The sequence below is a fragment of the Lissotriton vulgaris genome, chromosome 6, assembly GCF_964263255.1.
Source record: "Lissotriton vulgaris chromosome 6, aLisVul1.2, whole genome shotgun sequence".
Classification (NCBI taxonomy): Eukaryota; Metazoa; Chordata; class Amphibia; order Caudata; family Salamandridae; genus Lissotriton; species Lissotriton vulgaris.
This window is the reverse complement of record NC_141694.1, coordinates 785,407,126-785,424,672: the sequence shown is the minus strand read 5'-3', so window position 1 is coordinate 785,424,672 and position 17,547 is coordinate 785,407,126. Positions and strand designations below refer to the sequence as shown.

The 17,547-nt window shown below is 47.7% G+C and overlaps 1 protein-coding gene across 4 annotated transcripts in view; it reads right to left on the bottom strand.

Moving 5' to 3' along the window:
• CEP43 (centrosomal protein 43) overlaps window positions 1-17,547 on the bottom strand; it is a 300,006-nt gene that overhangs the window by 128,467 nt on the left and 153,992 nt on the right. For all 4 annotated transcript variants that reach the window (XM_086926811.1, XM_086926812.1, XM_086926809.1 and 1 more), the window contains one exon: window positions 6,196-6,257. In XM_086926811.1, the coding sequence (XP_086782937.1) occupies window positions 6,196-6,257 (62 nt within the window). The remainder of the gene's footprint in view (window positions 1-6,195; window positions 6,258-17,547) is intronic.

Here is a 17,547-nt window from a genome sequence, read left to right as displayed (position 1 = left end):
AGGCAACGAGGCTCCAGAGGGTGCAGAATGCTGCTGCACGGGCCATTGTAGGTCTCCCGAGACGATGTTCTGTCTCTCCTGTTTTGGCCTCTCTGCACTGGCTTCCGGTCAGACAGAGAATCAAATTTAAGGCTCTCTGTCTGGCATTTAAGATCTTAAAGCTGTCCTCACCTCCGGCCCTGACAGGCCTTATTTCTTCTTATGTCCCTTCGCGATCCCTTAGATCCGAAGTCCAGTATCGGGCGAACAAGCCTAGGTTCAGGCTTAGCAGGATGGGAGGACGCTCCTTCCGCGTGCTGGCGGCAGATTTATGGAATTCCCTTCCTGTTCACATTCGGGCCCTCAACAGCTTGACCCTTTTTAGAAGGGCCATCAAAACCCACTTGTTCATCTCTGTAGGCTAGTACCCCCCTCTGTCAGCTATGATCTGTTGTGTTGTTGCATATGATCAGGCGCCAGGACGCCCCTTTGCTGGGGCAGCTGTTGCGCCTAATAAATGTTATTAACTAATGACATCACTGATGACACCTACCAGTGAATGTGTGTCTTTCTGAAAAATAAATATGTTTTATATATGTATATGTAAAGGTCGATGAAAAAATAAATGTTTAAATTATTGTCTTAATGAATGTTTTTTTTTTAAATGATTGGATAGCTGGCTTATTAAGTGTATCTTAGTGAATACATATATTAGCGAGTAATGTTTAAATATTTAAATGTTTGTATCAGTGTTTCACTTTGTGTATAAATGGCTACATGGGTTGGTAAGTAGCTACATGTCTGTGTATATGGGTTATTAGATGTTTTTTTAGTATCAGTATGAGTGTCTGTATGGTTTGGTGGGGGTGTTACTTAGCATATAGATGCATCAATGACTGACTCACTGTTTATATGTTTTTTGAAGACAGCATATGTGCAGGACTGTATGGGTGGATGAGTGTGTATAGGTGTGTGTTAGTGAGTAAATGACTGCCTCACTAGTGTCTTTATCAGTAACTACATATGTTTTAATCTAGTTTATGCGAGTATTGATATATATAAGTCAGTATATGTGAGAGTGAGAGATTGAAACAGTTCCTGTTTAAATAAGTATGTGTTTCTATAAGTGATTGTTTAAGAGAGTAAGTATGTGTAAGTTTCCTTAGAAGTAAGGTGGTAGTGTGTGTATATCTGTATATGTAAATAAATGGATGTTTATTAGTTCATTTGCATGTGTGAATATGTGTGTGAGTAACTTTTTGATGACTGTCGGTGTGTAACAGGATGTATAGGTGTTATCACTACATATGATGAGTGAGTATATGTATGAGTGACTATATAGAACTGTTGGTGAATGAGTGGATGTGTATATAGATGGTGGAATTACTGAATTGGTTGTTGTAACTGGTATGGGTACATCCACTTTTTTGAAAATGTTTGTTTCTATTTTTGAATATATGTTTCAAGGGTTACTTTACAGTGAAAGGAGGTCTGTCACTGTCACAAGGATGGTGTCATCAGTGATGTCATGAGTGATGTCACTGACCATGTCATGAGTGATGTAATATGTGATGTCATCAGCAGTGCATTACACGCGCAAGTTATAGTGAGTCCAACTAACTATAACGTGGAATTTCATTGGTTTTATGTCAGTAAAATTTCCAGCTAACTATAACTGGTGTGAAACCTATGGTTTTTCAGTGAATGAATATATAATCGCTGCACGTTCCTCCTCTCATCCGTTGTTTAGGAAAGAATACGGCTGGCACTCTGGTATCCGTTTCAAAAATTTATTATACCAAACCCCCCTCACCCCAAACAGACGAGTTTCGCCTTTGCAGGCTTCGTCAGTGTTACGTTTGTGCCACGTATGAGTCACCATTTTAAACCTTTAGCCAGTCTGACATAATCATGGACATAGAAGACGGCTACTGACATTCAAAAAGATGGTGGCCATCTTGTAACGTGCAAATTGCATTGAAATATACATGGCTTTAAAAGGTGACATTAAATAAAGTGCGTAGTGCTCATTTAAAAACATATAACACAAAACTTTCGTTAAAAAAGTTTGTAAACACAGTACATTCTGTAAATGCAATCAATTCAGCTATTTCATATATCTATATAAATTCTATTTTTGGCATCTTTCATAGATATTTACCAATAAAGTGCAGAATTGATAGGATAAGTCTTTCCTATAATGCATTACGCAGCCCTGAATGGGCGATTGTGTTACAGCACAAGTTCCTAAAGTGGATTCCTGGTTCAGCAGTGGAGTTTTGTTATTATCCCATGGGTATGTTAGATGGATACATTTGACCCTGGTTCCCCATGTGTCAGACTATATGTGAACTAAAGGTGAACCCACAGTTCTTCATTGTTATTGAGGCCCCACGGAGTCATGGTTTTGAGACTGATGATGCACTTTGACTCAAGAAAAAAAAAAAAAATTATATCCATTCAAAATTCGACCTCTTCACTAGGAAGCAATCGGAGGGACACAGCGGGGGCATTAAGAAGACTCTTCATTGCACGAAATGTGACATGACAGAAACTGTCTTTATCAAATGCCTTCACGTCGTTTTTGGCTCCAAACGCTGCTTTTAAACAATTGTGCTATTAACCCATTGGTTGTGGTTCAGCTGGGTCAACTTCGGATTGGAGCATTATTAAAGCCCACATTGGTGAACTTCAAATCCCAGCAAGCACCATGACGGCCTGCCAGGTAAGTGTCTCATTTCGGCCCCAATGTTCTCATAGTGAGCACTGGATATTAAAGAATAGAAGCATTGCCTGTGTGTATGTAGATGCAAATCCGATGTCACTGCAAAGTTAATCCTCCTTTTCCCCCAGATGTCCAGCCGCATAAGCCCAAGTCTAGCTGAGCCGGAGATAGTAATACCGTGATTCCATCTCTTCGTGAAGTCACGAACTGCACTTTCACAGCAGCCCTTAGCAAACCCTGTAGGCGGCGGTCACAGAGAAATCCAATCACCTTTCTTTGTTGCCCTTGAATCTCCGGACACTCGTAGGACGGGTCATCTCAGCGCGCCAGCGGCTAGCACGCAAATATATCCAAAATTCGGCATCTTCCCTAGGAAGCAATCGGAGGGACACAGCGGGGGCATCAAGAAGACTCTTTATTGCAGGAAATGTGGCATGACGCGTTTCGACAGAAATTGTCTTTAACAAATGACTTCACATCACGTTTTGGCTCCAAACACTACTTTTAAACAATTGTGCCATTAAACCATTGGTTGTGATTCAGCTGGGTCGACTTCGGATTGGAGCATTATTGAAGCCCACATTGGTGAACTTCAAATCCCAGCAAGCACCATGACGGCCTGCCAGGTAAGTGTCTCATTTCGGTCCTAATGTTCTCATAGTGAGTGCTGGATATTAAAGAGTAGAAGCATTGCCTGTGTGCATGTAGATAAAAATCCGATGTCACAGCAAAATTCATCCTCCTTTGCCCCCAGACGTCCAGCCGCATAAGCCCAAGTCTAGCTGAGCCGCATAAGCCCAAGTCTAGCTGAGCCGGAGATAGTAATACCGTGATTTAATCTCTTCGTGAAGTCACGAACTGCACTTTCACAGCAGCACTTGGCAATTATTTATTTATTAAATTGTTGTTACGAGTATCTTGGAATTTAAATTTTTGGCGAAAAATGCAATTAATGTGATACTTTAACTTGTGTATCTTGCACATCTCCCTTAACGGGCCTAGATGGTAAATCTTTTCAGTCTTTTTTATTAGGTCGAAGCCTACCAGACAGCACAGCTGTCTGGTTTGCTAAAGACATCTAGGGGACATTCTCTTGGAATGTATCCCACAAGTCGCTTACCATTGCTTTTGTGGTTTGTAACTCACATTTGCTTTCTTTCTTTTTGCTGCCTATATTTGTTTTAGGCTGTCCAGCACATCTCTGTCCCACCCGTGGAGCATCCCTATTTACTGTATCCTTCCGAGAGCTCTCCTTCTGTATACAGGCCTTTAAATCTAGTTCTTATCTTGTCACATTTGCATGTGCATTGAAAAACAGAGGTCAAATGATAGGCTCTGTCTTGGTGTTTACTTTTCTTGCTCTGACTTTGAAGGGAAATTTATGTGACAGTCTTGCTGCAAAAGAAAGGCTTTTTTTTCTAGCACACAACAAAATTGAAATGTCAGTAAATAAACTGTGAAGATATTTCAGAATATATGTCACAATTAGGATATCACAAATGAAGCACGTTTTTCGTAATTGTGAAGAGTGGTGAAAACATATTTTAATACGACTAAAACAAATCAATACACTAGGTGATGACATTTCCACACACTGTTTGTGCACTGTATATGTTTATCAGCAAATCTGTATGTCTGTGCTAATGTAGTGGTCATTTCAATTGAAAACATGTTTTCGGTAATGGCAGTGCACTATCAGACCATGCAAACTCCATTTTATGTAACTCCACTCTACACTATTCCATGCCACTGCACTCTACTCTGCACCAATCCACTCTGCTCCACACCTTTGTAGTAAATGTAAATGTAAATGTAAATGTAAATGTATTTGAGCTTATATAGCGCACAGCTACCCACAAAGGGTTTCCCGGCGCTTGCTTAGGGAACCCGTCCTGGTATTCCCCTGTGAGATAACCCCGGCAGGGTATCCACAAGGTGAAAGCCAGGCATCCCGCCGCGAGGGGCCGTTGTGGAGATTAAGCAAGCTATTGCCCAGAGTCGCAGAGTGTGAACCCGTGAGTTGAGAAGGCACCGGAGCGAGAATTATCGAGTCCGTGGAATTTTTGAGCCCAAGACCCGCCGAGGCGGGGAATTGAACCCTGGTCAAGGGCCGATCTCAGCTTCCGGGTCTGCCGCCTCTAACCCCTGAGCCACACTTCTCCACAAGTCTACTGGGCACTACTCTACTTTATCCACTACACTCTACACCACTGCACACCACTCTGCTCTGGACTCTATACCACTTCACTTCTCGCCTCTGATCTACTGGGCACCAATCTACTTTATGCCAATGCATTCTGTGCCACTCTGCTCTATGCCACTCTACTCTGCAACACTGTAAGCTACGTCATTAGAATCTATGCCAAAGGCATTCTACTCTGTGCCAATCTAATCTGCACCACTGTATTCAACGCCAATCCACGCTTGTTCACTCTACTCTGAAACAATTTACTCTATGACACTCCAATGCAATCTAAGCTACTGCAAACTATGTTGCGCTAATCAACACCACTGCAGTCTAAAACACTAAGCCACTGCACTCTACCCTGAACCACTCCACGCTGGTTCACTTTACTCTGAAACAAGCCACTGCCCTCTTTGCCACTCTATTAGAGTCTGTGACGCTGCAATCAACTCTACTGCACTGCGCTCTTTGCCACTCTACAACACTCTGTTATACTCTGCACCACTCTACACTATGCAACTGCACGTAACAACACTCTACTCTGCAACACTGCACTCTCCACCACTGAACTCTACGCTGCACCACTGCACTCTACACCACTCTACTGCACTGTACAACAATGCACTCTACAGCACTACACTCTATGCCACTTCTCTCTGCATCACTCCACTCTCCTCTGCAGCAACCAACTCTACGCCACTGCACTAAATGCCACTGCAGTCTACGCCACTCTAGTTTCCTCTACACCACTGCATTCTACAACTCTACGATACACGTCACTCTATGACACAACCAACTCTATGACACTTTCCTCTATGCCACAAACGTTTAGTCATGCTGAACAACAGCAGCCACGCAGTGTACAATATGGCTAAAACACATTTGCAAAGCCAATAGCGTTTGCATAGGTGGGACCTATTGGTTTTGCCAATGCGTGTTTAATATACTGATCCAAGAGAGGGGGGGGGGGGACGGGGACAGTTTTTGCGGGGAGACAAGAAAGAAAATAGGTGCCTCAATAACAGCGCAAGCAGCGTACAGGTACTAATTAAATTGACCTGTGCATGGCCCATGCTACACAGGAAGAAAAAAAGTGACACACAGCATGCACTTGCGACGAGGAGGCAGCATAGAAGAAAGACAATGAAGGCAATAAATCGTAAGCAATGAGCGGGTTCCAAGCCCTTTATTGTAAACCATACCCCTAGCAAGTGCACCCAAGACTTCTAAAGTGGTGTGGGACTATGGTATGTACCTGGAATTACATGTTTTAGATGTTACGACAGTGTAAATTTGGTACACTTACCATTGTTGAAATCTTTATCTGCTGCCTTGAATTCATCAGTGACGTATCTCTCAAGCATATTCCTGGAAAGGAAAACAAGACAATTACTCTTTTTCCAATCTAACCAAACAGTTGTAAAGAATCATTCTAAAAATTCATAATCTTGGAATACTTTTCCACTAACAGGCAGGACCCTCAAGCATTTTGTAGATACATAAAATAATTCATTGAGGAACTGGACACCCTGATGGCTCACTTACCAGCCCACAGAAACACAGGGAGATTTAGAGGCTGGCAAGCGAATGTGGAACAAATACTCACTGTAGGACTATTGTTTATAAGCAACTTTGTGTTCTCCAGCAACCGATCTTCCTAAAATAATATGTAAAAAACAGGCAACCGAATATTTGGGGAGGATACACTTTATGAAGTCCCACTAATTTACATATATGGTGCCTTTCTACGCTAAGTACTACTGAGCTAACTTGTAAAATATAGGAACATACCCCTTCAATGATGGCAGAGGAAACATGTTGAAACCCAAATTGAACAGTGCTAGGACATTATCAGATATGAGACTATACTTAACTGAAATCACGCACATTTTGGAAGGCATGCATTTAGCAGTGTAAAATTCAATTTTAATATCTACTGAGGAATTCATAAATGGTTTCTTCAAATTTTCACTCCTTTTTCAAGTAAGACTTAGTAAGTGGTAGTGAGAATTTGCTAAATTTCCCATGATTAATTTGTTCTCACTATTCTAAAACAACCTTATTCCCCCCAATATACTGGGTAACTATCTGAATTGGGAGAAATTCACCCTGGGGAGATTCCGTGCAGAGTATTAAGAAGCACTCTCAAATGTTACATAAACATAGGACAGATTTTAATCTTGGGTTAGCAATACATTGTAAATGCTAATATTATCATGCTCACAAGATAATTAGCGAACATGCTTTACAGAAAAAACAATGAACTATCACCAAATGGGAGGCTCACTTGGATCTTCATGTCAAGCAGAGATCTAAAACGTAGGCCCTATTTCCGTAACACAAAACGTTTTTCACAAATGTGAGCAAGGCTTTAGTTACAATTCTGAAAGGCTAGTAAAATTATGTGGTATAAATAACCATTTTTTTTTCGGGTTCACAAAATAGTAGTGATGAACTTGTATCAATTATTTTTAACAAAAGTTGTCGATTCAGTGTTTTTTTGTTTAACTATTTTAGATGTATAATTTAAATTGAGGAGGAGAAGATTACACTTTCAGAAGGGAATATTATATGAAGATATTAGAGACAAGATCACAGCAAGGGAAATGCTAAAGTAATAACCATTTCTCTAGCTAGAACATTTAATTTGACAAATTAAAGGCTCTCAATCTGCACTGTGTAAAGAAACAGTGCAAATAACATTTGCAAAATGCAAAGATACTTAGAATAATCAAACAAATAAATCGTAGTGATAAAGTGCAGGGCCCGTTTAGGAGAATTCTGCTTGAATTCAAGGGGTACAGTAGCGGCTATGTATGGCTTGTGAGGAAACTGTTCCATCTCAAAACTGGACAGATTAGTTCTTTTAAATGTGTTAGATCAAGTAAGTATAACAAGACCACCATCATTCTTTTATATGATTCAAGAAGTTCTATGGATTTGCCTAGCATTGGAAACTGTGGAAATAAATCTGCCTTTTGAAAATGTTGTTGAATCTAGTTTATACATAGATATCACTATGGAAACAACACTGCCTGCATGTTAAATGCTAGCTCCCCCTAAAATTGGGTTTAAGCATTGGTCTGAATTGAAACACTTGTAGAATGATGTGTGAACAAATGTCGCTCAAATCCTTTATGTTGATGCATTCCCCTGGATGGGATTAGCTTTCGAATAGACTATTAGAATTAGCCGGTTTCTAGACAACACTTCAATGCAGGGGCGATCAGCCTACATACTGCCTGTCCTCTACTTATAGACCATAGGAAGCAAAATGCTGCTCTGATAATGTTTATGCCAACCTATCAAGATGAGGATGCAATTAACATCTAACAAGTGTAACTAGTTGTAGTATTCTCATGTTATGTTGTAATGTTCCCTTTCACCCTGTCTCTAGCTGCTCAGCCAGTGTGAGTGTTCCATTTAGAATGTTGGCGTGAGTGACATGAGTGGAATGTTTGGATGCGTGGTGTGTGAGTGTTGTCAGTTGGAAGATGGGCTGAGCAGCTAGCTGGCTGCTCCTGGTGGGGTTTTCTGTAACTTCTACTTAATAAACTACATCAAACTCAATTCGGCTACATCTACTATGTCTCATGAACACGAGGGGTCAGCCCACTACATTTTGGCGACGAGGATGGGATTTATCTACACTCAATGTGTCAACCAAGAGGAGTTAAGCTAAAGATGATGGGCCTGAGAAGTAAGCAATCTGGAAACTAACAAAAAAAATCAAGACAAAGAAACTGCTCAAGCACGGCTCACAGCCCTACCAGTGTCCACTACACCGGACAGCCCCAGCCCAGGCATGCTGTGCCTTTAGCTCTGCGTCTACAACATCTTGCTAAAGATCCTACGCTACGACTATGGTGACACAACAAACATCTACAGTGCCTCTGAAGCAAGGTCATCACTGTTTGCTTGATTTTCTGCCTCGAGTGCGTAGTGAGGCGATTCTCTTTGTCAAAAGGCTTCATTTCTACAGGTTTTTCATCTGTGACTGTGTACAAGCCCTTGTCTTTTCTTTTTCTGAGACTATATGGATGTTGGCTATTCAGCGTGTCACTGTGTTTGCGCACCACTGCTGCAAACTCTACTGCTGCCAGTTTATTATTAGTGCACCACTGCTGTGAACTCTATTTCTGCCAGTTTATTTTCAGCTACTGGTCCTTTAAAAGTGAAATGGCAGGACAAGTTTCTCACCTCGGTCTCCCTGCCTGCTGCAAGAGAGGAGACCGACCTGGTGAGCAAAGTGCAACTTAGTTTCTTTAGTGTTTTGACTCTCCTCATTGAGGCCAGTAGGAACCATCACGTAGCATTTAAAAACTTGAAAGTGAGCGCACGCTCTCACCTCTTGCACCTCTGACTATCTTCGTCTGTGACGGCCCTTGACTTAGTGTCTTCTTCATCCACATTTCTCTTTGCGCAAGACCGTGGGCACATGCACATGCCTTGAGCCATCCTGTGCTGGCGTGCTCAGCGTGCCGCCATCTTGAAGTTGGATGTTGCAGTTGCCTGTCACTGTCGGGATCTGTTTTTTCCTGCTGTAATCTGCCAACCACGGTGTCATGTTTGAATAAAGTTATTCCCTCGTCAAGTCAGCACCATTATCGGGGTGTGAGGATCGCTTCTCTTCACATCGCTGCAACGTTCTACAAGTAGGTGCATTGGCTGATTGTATGTTTGGGGGGTGTGTGCGGATTTTAAAGGGTCTAAGGACATTCTGAACAGACTGGACTGTACCGGTATTTCTATGGTGAGTTAAACATTTTTTTTTCAATATTTTTATTGAAACAAAACAGCTCCATCAAAATACACATCAGATAGCAGTGGAAGTGCAGTGGTACATACACAGTAGATAATTATAAAAAGCCTTTCGTCGGCATACATAGTATCGGTCTACCCCCAGATCATGCCCCAACAAATTGCAGGTAGCTACGCTAACCCATCCCCACCTCCCTGTCCAGCCCTCCCATCCCTGATCTGAGCCCTCCCCCATCCTCCCTCCCTCCCAAGCCCCCCCCCCACGGCATGTCCAGAACCTTTCACAAGCTGAGGCTCACGGCCTCTCAGGAAGTGAGTGTATCGAATGTATATAGTGTGTGGTGCTCAGTGGGGGAGTTCCCATGGGGGGGTACCCTTATCTCAGCGGTGAAGTATCTGGGGTATCCATCCATTCCCCTCTGTACCTTCTCCAACCCTGCCATATCTTTTCCCATTTTTTGGGGCAACCCCGACTATTATAGATGACTTTCTCTGCCCTCTGGCACCAGTCCATGTCTCGTTCCCATTCCTCTACCATTGGTATCAGGTCATTCCCCCAGAGTCGAGCGATGTTCCTCTTAGCCACCATGCTTGCGAAGGCTAACCATATCTTATCTCTTTTGGGCCATGTAACCTCACCAGTCACCCCCAGAACGTGCCATCTAGCCTCCAGTGGTACCTCCGCCCCAACCACCTCCTCCATGATGTCCTCCTCCCCACTGCCTCTCAAGCAGAAGTGTGTTGTCGCAAACCCCATCTTAAATTGCACCGTTCGAGGGGTGTAGGACCTATGGAGGATGCGTAGCTGCACCAATCTGAATCTAGCTCGAATCGTCACCTCCCTAGGACATTGTAGGGGCTCACTCCAGTCATCGTCCTCTAACAAACCAGGGTCTGATTCCCACTTTTTCCACAATGGCCCAAGTGTGTCTGGAATATTATTAATGAGCTTCTTGTAGGTAAGCGAGATGGCCTTATCAATCATTGGGTCTAGCAGTAGCCTGTCATCAAGTGGGGCATATTCAGGTAGCTGATCCCCTTGCGTCAAATGTGTGTGCAAGGTATGTTTGAATTGTTGATAGTGTAGGAATTCGCCATCGCCCATTTGGAATTCCATCTGAAGGGCCGCAAATTCCACCACTTGCCCCCTCTTCCAGACGTCCCCCAGCGTATCTATGCCGATCAGGCTCCACTGGCTCCCTGAGGAAGTCGCCTTTCCATAAGGGCGTTTGGGCCGTAAGCCTCGTCTCCCACCCAAGCAACTTCGTTGCCCGCTTCCATACCCCTACCACTACCGCAGTCTGGGGAGGCAGGGACTGGCTGCGCCTGGGTTTAGAGTAGAGAGCCGCTAAGTAAGAGTCCACTCCCAGGGCCATACGATCCACCCGATATGCAGGTTCCTCCTGTGGGGCAAACACCCAGCCATTGATATTGATCAACTGTGTCGCCCAGTAGTATAGACGGATGTCGGGTACTGCCAGCCCCCCTCAAAGGGACCCGGTTGCAGTTTCCGCAGAGCAATCCTCGGACACCCTCCGCTCCATAATAAGGAGCGTTGCTCCGTGTCATCGTCTTAAAGACATGCTCCGGGATCGGGAAGGGCGAGCTCTGCAGCACATATAGCAGACTGGGCAGGGGCATCATTTTGAATAAGACGGCCCTGCCCATTAGGGAGACAGGGAGGGTCCGCCAGTGCTGCACGTCACTGTGCAGGCGGTCCAGTTGTGTCTGTACATTGAGTTGGAGAAACTCAGGTGTCGGATGGTGTGACCCATATCCCCAAATACCAAAACGTTGCGCGCCAGACTAGGCCCTCGCAGCCGATCACAGTGTGAGGCTGGGGTCCTGCCAGAACATAGCCCAAGGATTTGCTCCAGTTGATACGATACCCGGAGTATTCCCCGAGCGTGCCCAACATGACCATCAGCCGTTGTATCGACTCAGATGGTCGCTGGGTATATAGCAATATGTAGTCGGCATATAGTGATATGCGTTCCTCCCATCCTCCCCCCATGTCTATGCCCCACACCTCAGGGTTCGTCCTTACCCAATGCGCCAGTGGCTCCAATGCCAGGGCAAAGAGGGTCGGGGATAGGGGGCAGCCCTGTCTCGTGCCGCGCCCAATCGAAATTCCCGCGACATAGTCCCATTGACCCGGACCCTCGCCAGTGGCCTCATGTACAGCAGTTTCACCCAGGCGCAGAAGTTGTGCCCAAAGCCCAACTTCTCTAAGACTGCGTAAATGTAGCGCCATTCAATACTATCGAAGGCCATATGGGCATCAAGAGCTAGCAATGACGCTGGCACCTCCCGGCGCACGGCTACTGTCTGTAGGACCCCGAATAGGGGACGCAAATTGAGTGTGCTCCTGTGGGGCATAAAGCCCGACTGGTCCGGGTGTACCAGCGATTGAATCACCGCACCCAGGCGTGTGGCCAGGATCTTCCCTAGGACCTTTGTTTCATAGTTAAGAAGGGAGATAGGTCTGTACGAGCGGTATCCCTGCCTTATGGATCACAAAGATCGTAGCCAAACGTAAGTCCCTCGGAAGCTGCCCAGTCTCCCGCGCCTCGAGGAACATGCTGCACATATGGGGCGCCATGCGGCTAGCCACACAGCCAAATGCCTCCGCTGGGAACCCATTGGGCCCAGGGGCTTTTCCTGTCTGCAGGTTCCCCATGGCCTCCTCCACTTCCATGACCATGATATCTGCTTTCAGCACATCCCGGTCCGCGGGCTCCAGCACAGGGAGCCGCAGGGGGGCCAGGAAATCACAACACTCCTGTCCGTCCCTTGTCGTGTGTGACCGATAGACCTCCTCATAATATCGCGCAAAGTCCTCCGCTATTGCCACGCTCGTGGTGCTCACTTACCCATCCTGTCGCTCTATCCTCGGCACCCAGCTGCGGTCCCGATCTCTCTTTTCCAACCAGGCGATCATTTTATTTGCTTTTGTCCCCCAGGTCGTACACCCTCCGTTGGGTGGCTAGTGCGTGCGACCGCGCCTGTTTCGTCAGGACATCCCGTATTTCTTTGCTTAAGAGGCGTGCCTTATGCAGTCTGTCCCGCTCCTGATCCTGAGTGAGCCCTGTCCCACTTTCCAGAGCATGAAGCTCCAACTCCAATTTTTCCACCTGCGCATATTTGTCTTTACGCCTCCGCCATACCTCGGCATGTACAAAATCTCTGGCCACAGTCTTGTATGCCTCCCACACTATCCCAGGGGAACTCACAGAGCCTACATTTTCATCGAAGTAATGATCCACTTTCTCCCTGAATCTCTCCTGGAAGTCCCTATCTTTAAATAGAAAGGAATCAAGCTGAGGGGGGACGCTCCAATCTCGCTTGAAACCCATCAACTGGACCCCCACCGGTGCATGGTCAGAAATCCCTCTAGCCTTGTGATGTCCGTCTCGAAACAGGTTCATGCAGTCTGCTAGTCAATATGTAATCAATCCTAGAGGATGACCCGTGGGCTGCGGAGAGGTGCGTGTATTGTCTCATGTGTGAGTGATGTGTCCTCCATAAATCGATCAAGCCCAGTGCCTGTGCAAAATCCCTGAGGTGGCCTGCCCCTCCCCTACACAGTGTAGTCGGCTATCTGTCCAAATCTCTAGCCATCACATCATTCATGTCCCCTCCCAGGACCAATGTCCCCGTAGGCATTTCCAACAGCAACTTTCCCACATCAGGGAGGGTGGTCGCGTGCAGCTTTGGAGGGATGTATAGCGAGCAGAAATTCAGAGTGCGGCCCTCCCACTGTGCAGATAGTGCCGCAAAGCGACCCAAGGGATCAGACTAGCATCGACCCAGGACCAGTGGCAAGAAGTTTTTAATTAGTATACCCACTCCCATGGAGCCCGTTGTAAAGTCAGAGTGGGCACGTAGGGTGTAGCCAAATCTGTCCAGGGCCTTGCAGTGGTTCCCCAGCAGATGTGTCTCCTGTAGGAGGACAACATCCGGAGCGTGTCTGCGGAGGTACTGCAACACAACCGTAAGTTTGATCTTATTCTGCAGGCCGTTCACATTCCAGGATAGTATGTCTATGTGTTGCGTCTTAGGCGTGTGTGATCCTGCCATTGTCCCCGCAAAAGCTAAAGGGTAGTAACCATCTCTCCCTACCACCCCCCTCCCACCCGCCCCTTGAGTGTGTGGATGGAGTCAAAACAGTCATACAATTCAAAAACAGAAAATGAAAACCAGATCATAGCCCCCATTTCCCCCCCTCAACAGCCCCCCCCCCACCCTGCTACGCCGGCCAACCGCGCCAGACATCCCCAACAAGCAGAGCGCCTGTAGCCCTTGAAATGATAAACTCAGGGGTGAGCAGTGCAACCAAGTCCAGCATCCGGGGCTCCCCCCCCCCCCCCCCCCCCCGACCCCCCCTTACAGTCAGTAAGTAGTCCAACGATCGTCCTGAACTAGATCAGTGTCCCATAATGGAGAAAGACCCTCCCAATACACAATCAGGGACCCCCGTCCAAATTGGGAATTAGTAACATCAACTAATACATGGGCAGGCCTTCTATCAATCCCCTCAAGACCCCCCACGCTGGTCGAGGCCTCCCCCCATTCACAGCGACCCTGCAGGATTAGCATTCACAGTCCCTTCATACATTACATGTCCACGAGATCCTGCCAGTTCAAATCCTTATACTCCACTTCCTCACTCCAGGTCTGGTGACGCAGAGAGGCTGCGGGCCCTTCTCTTAGCCTGTTGGAGCTGGCTCTTCCCAGCGCCGTCGTGCCTCCCCCGCCGACACCACAGATGAGGCCGGAGACTGGGGGGCCACACTCCTCCAGCTTCCCTCGTGGTCCCAGCCCCTCCGCTGCTGGCCGCGCTCTTGCAGCCAGGTATGGGCCTCCTCCGGGGTGGTGAAGAAGAAGAGCTTACCCTTCGCCAAGACCTTAAGCCGTGCTGGGAAGAACATCATGTAGCGGAGACCGCGTTCTCGAAGTTTCCTCTTGACTGCGTCAAACGACCGGCGCTCCTGCTGGACCTTGAGCGTGAAGTCAGTGAAAAAGCGTATTGTGGCGTCGTCCACACGCAAATCACCATGCTGTTGTGCCGCCTGTAGGATTGCATCCCGGTCTCTATAGTAAAGGACCTGCGCGATGATGGTTCGAGGCGGCGGGATTGGCGCCCTGTGCGCTCGCTCCAAGACGAAGAATTTAGACAGTCTCTTGGGTTTCAGGCTGTTCAAGATGAGATCTGCTAGGAACAGTTCCACACTAGCCCCTTCCATTTTTTCTGGCACACCTACCACCCTGAGGTTGTTCCTTCGGGCCCTCCCTTCCTGGTCCTCCAGCTGCGCCGCCATCTACCTCTGTTGGTGCGTGAGCTGTTGGCCTGCTGTTGCAGCGATTTGGTGGTCCCCTGGAGGTCTGTAATGGCGGAAGCGTTTTGCGTGGCTTTGTCAGATGTTTTATTAAGATCCGCCCGCTGAAGAGTCAATTCAATTGACATTTTGTCTATTTTAGACTCCAGTGTAGTGCCCAGGGATTGGATGGCCTGCATGATGGAAAAGAGATGGCTCACGGGGCTCTTCAGATGGCCCATGGTGGGGCAGAGTAACTCCTCCCTGGTCCGCCGTATAGTTATCCATGGTGTTTGATTGGGTCACTGTGGACTTCTTGTTCCTCATGGCCTTGGAAGATATCGGGAGGTCAGCCCTGGGCCCTCCGCCGGTTGTCCGAACCCGGCCGCCGCCGAGAGGAGCAGGAGCGGCCCTCTTCAGTCCAGCACGGGCCCGTTGATGCGCGTCGGCCGTCTGCCAGGCCGGTCCACTGCCCACACACCCCACACAGCCGGGCGCAGTCCGCCTGCACCCCCAAGCCCCGCACCACTGTCGCCGCGGGCCTCCACCGCCGCAGTCACCGCCAGGCGAGGTGTCTCTGGCACCCCGGTATTTAGGAGCCTTCTCGCTGGAGCAGTAGGCCTCGCCGCCTTATGTCAGCCCCCCGTGGCAGGCCGAGCCCGTCCTCTACGCCCCCGCGCCCTCGCCAGAGGGGGGCAGCTGGTCACGCTACCTCAGTGCAGGGGAGGGAGCAAGGGTCCACACCACGCCGTAATCCAGGGCACACCAGCGCCGAGCACCGCACTCAGCCGCCTTCCTGCGCTCCCGCCGCGACCCTCTCTTCATCTAAGGCCGGTGCCGTACTGATAGGCCCCCAGGGTGTAGGCCACTTCCGGCCCGCACTTGCCGATCCCCAGTTCTTGAGTTCCCGGGGTTGGATGCAGACGGGGAAGTCACCGCCAGGTAAGGTTGTCCCTGGCGCCCCGGTAGTTAGGGGCCCTCTCGCTGGAGTAGTAGGCCTCGCCGCCGTACGTCAGTTCCTCGCGGCAGGTCGAGTAGTTCTCTACGCCCCCACTCCCTCGCCAGGGGGGGCAACTGTTCACGCCTCCTCAGAGCATGGGAGGGAGCAAGGGGTCACACCACGCCGCGATCCAGGGCAGCTCTGCGCCGAGCGGCGCACTCAGCCGCCTGCCTGCGTTCCCGCCTCGGCCCTCTCTTCACCTGAGGCCGCGTCCAGCCCGCACTTGCCGATCCCCGGTTCTTGGCTTCCCGGGGTCGGATTCAGACCGGGAAGGCACCAGCAGGCGTCGGAGGAAGGGGTCTCTCCGATTCCTAAGAGGGACGTCGTCTATCCGCCGGATCAATGACGGATTTCAGGGGTCGTTGGGATTGCCACCGGAGCGCCGCGGGACTATGCGGCCATCTTGGTCGCCGCCAAGCCACGCCCCCTGGTGAGTTCATATTTAGTTCCAAGTCTTTGTTGCCTTTGGTCTCCACTCGTCGTCTTCTGCCCAATATAGAACTTCCCTGTCTCATGCTTCTTGGAGATCTTCGACTGCCTGTTCACACGATTGCGGTAACGGGCACAGCTGTGACATTTTTGTTACGATAAGCTTTGAGTGCGTATTTAAATGCTTATAGTGCATATTTAATGGTAGTTTCTAGCTGCACTCATTAAAAAAAAAAAGTGTTGTGTATTTTGAATGACATGTCATGTACCTGTTTGATAGCTTATTCCTATTGTTGGTGTACTCATCCTCACGACTGTAGTACTTTGATGCTTTTCGCATGTTTTCCTTACAAATGTTGTATCCCTGCCTAAGGGATGGGAGTGAGTCCTAGTCCCATGTCCTTTCTTTATGTTAATGTCACTTGTTATTATTGAAGTCTTCCTGCCTTGACTTCAGGGGTTGGCTTAAGGGGTGTATTCCCTTGCTACATTTGGTATGGGTGTTAGCCCTATCACGTCATTCGTCTCTCCACATCTTTGCTGTTAACCCTCTTGTCGTTTGCGTTAAGGGGGTGTTTTCCCCACTTACGTATGTTGGACACTTCCTGGCATTTGGGTGTGTTTTTGGTGTCAGTCCCACCACCTCGTTTTGTGTCCAGTGTGTAAGCCGCCCGCCCCTCACCTTGTCATGTTGTGTGCAAGTCGCCCAGCGCCTCACGTTGTCATGTTGTGTGTAAGTCGCCCCGCGCCTCACTCTGTACTTTTACGTTGTGATGTTGTGTGTGTAAATCACCCTGTGCTTCACGTCGATGTAATTTGTGTGCCACACTGTGCTGCACCTGTGTTGTTTTCTCGTGCTGCACATGTTCTTGGGTGCCAGTTCCATGCAACACTAGTCTTTACTCTGCTTAGTTTATGGGTTAGTCCCATCTTAGCATGGTCCCTTACATGAGGGGTGGCGTTTTGGCCACAGTCTCTTTAGTTGAGGAGTACTTCTTTGGGTGCCGTCCATCCATTGTGTGGAGTCTTGGGTTACTTGTTCCCCTTTACTCCTTACACATGTGTTTTGGCTTGCTTGGTGCTTGTGAGCTATTCTTACATTACTTACCTTTTTACTTCTTTTTCATTTTTAAAGGAGGAGGATGGTGTT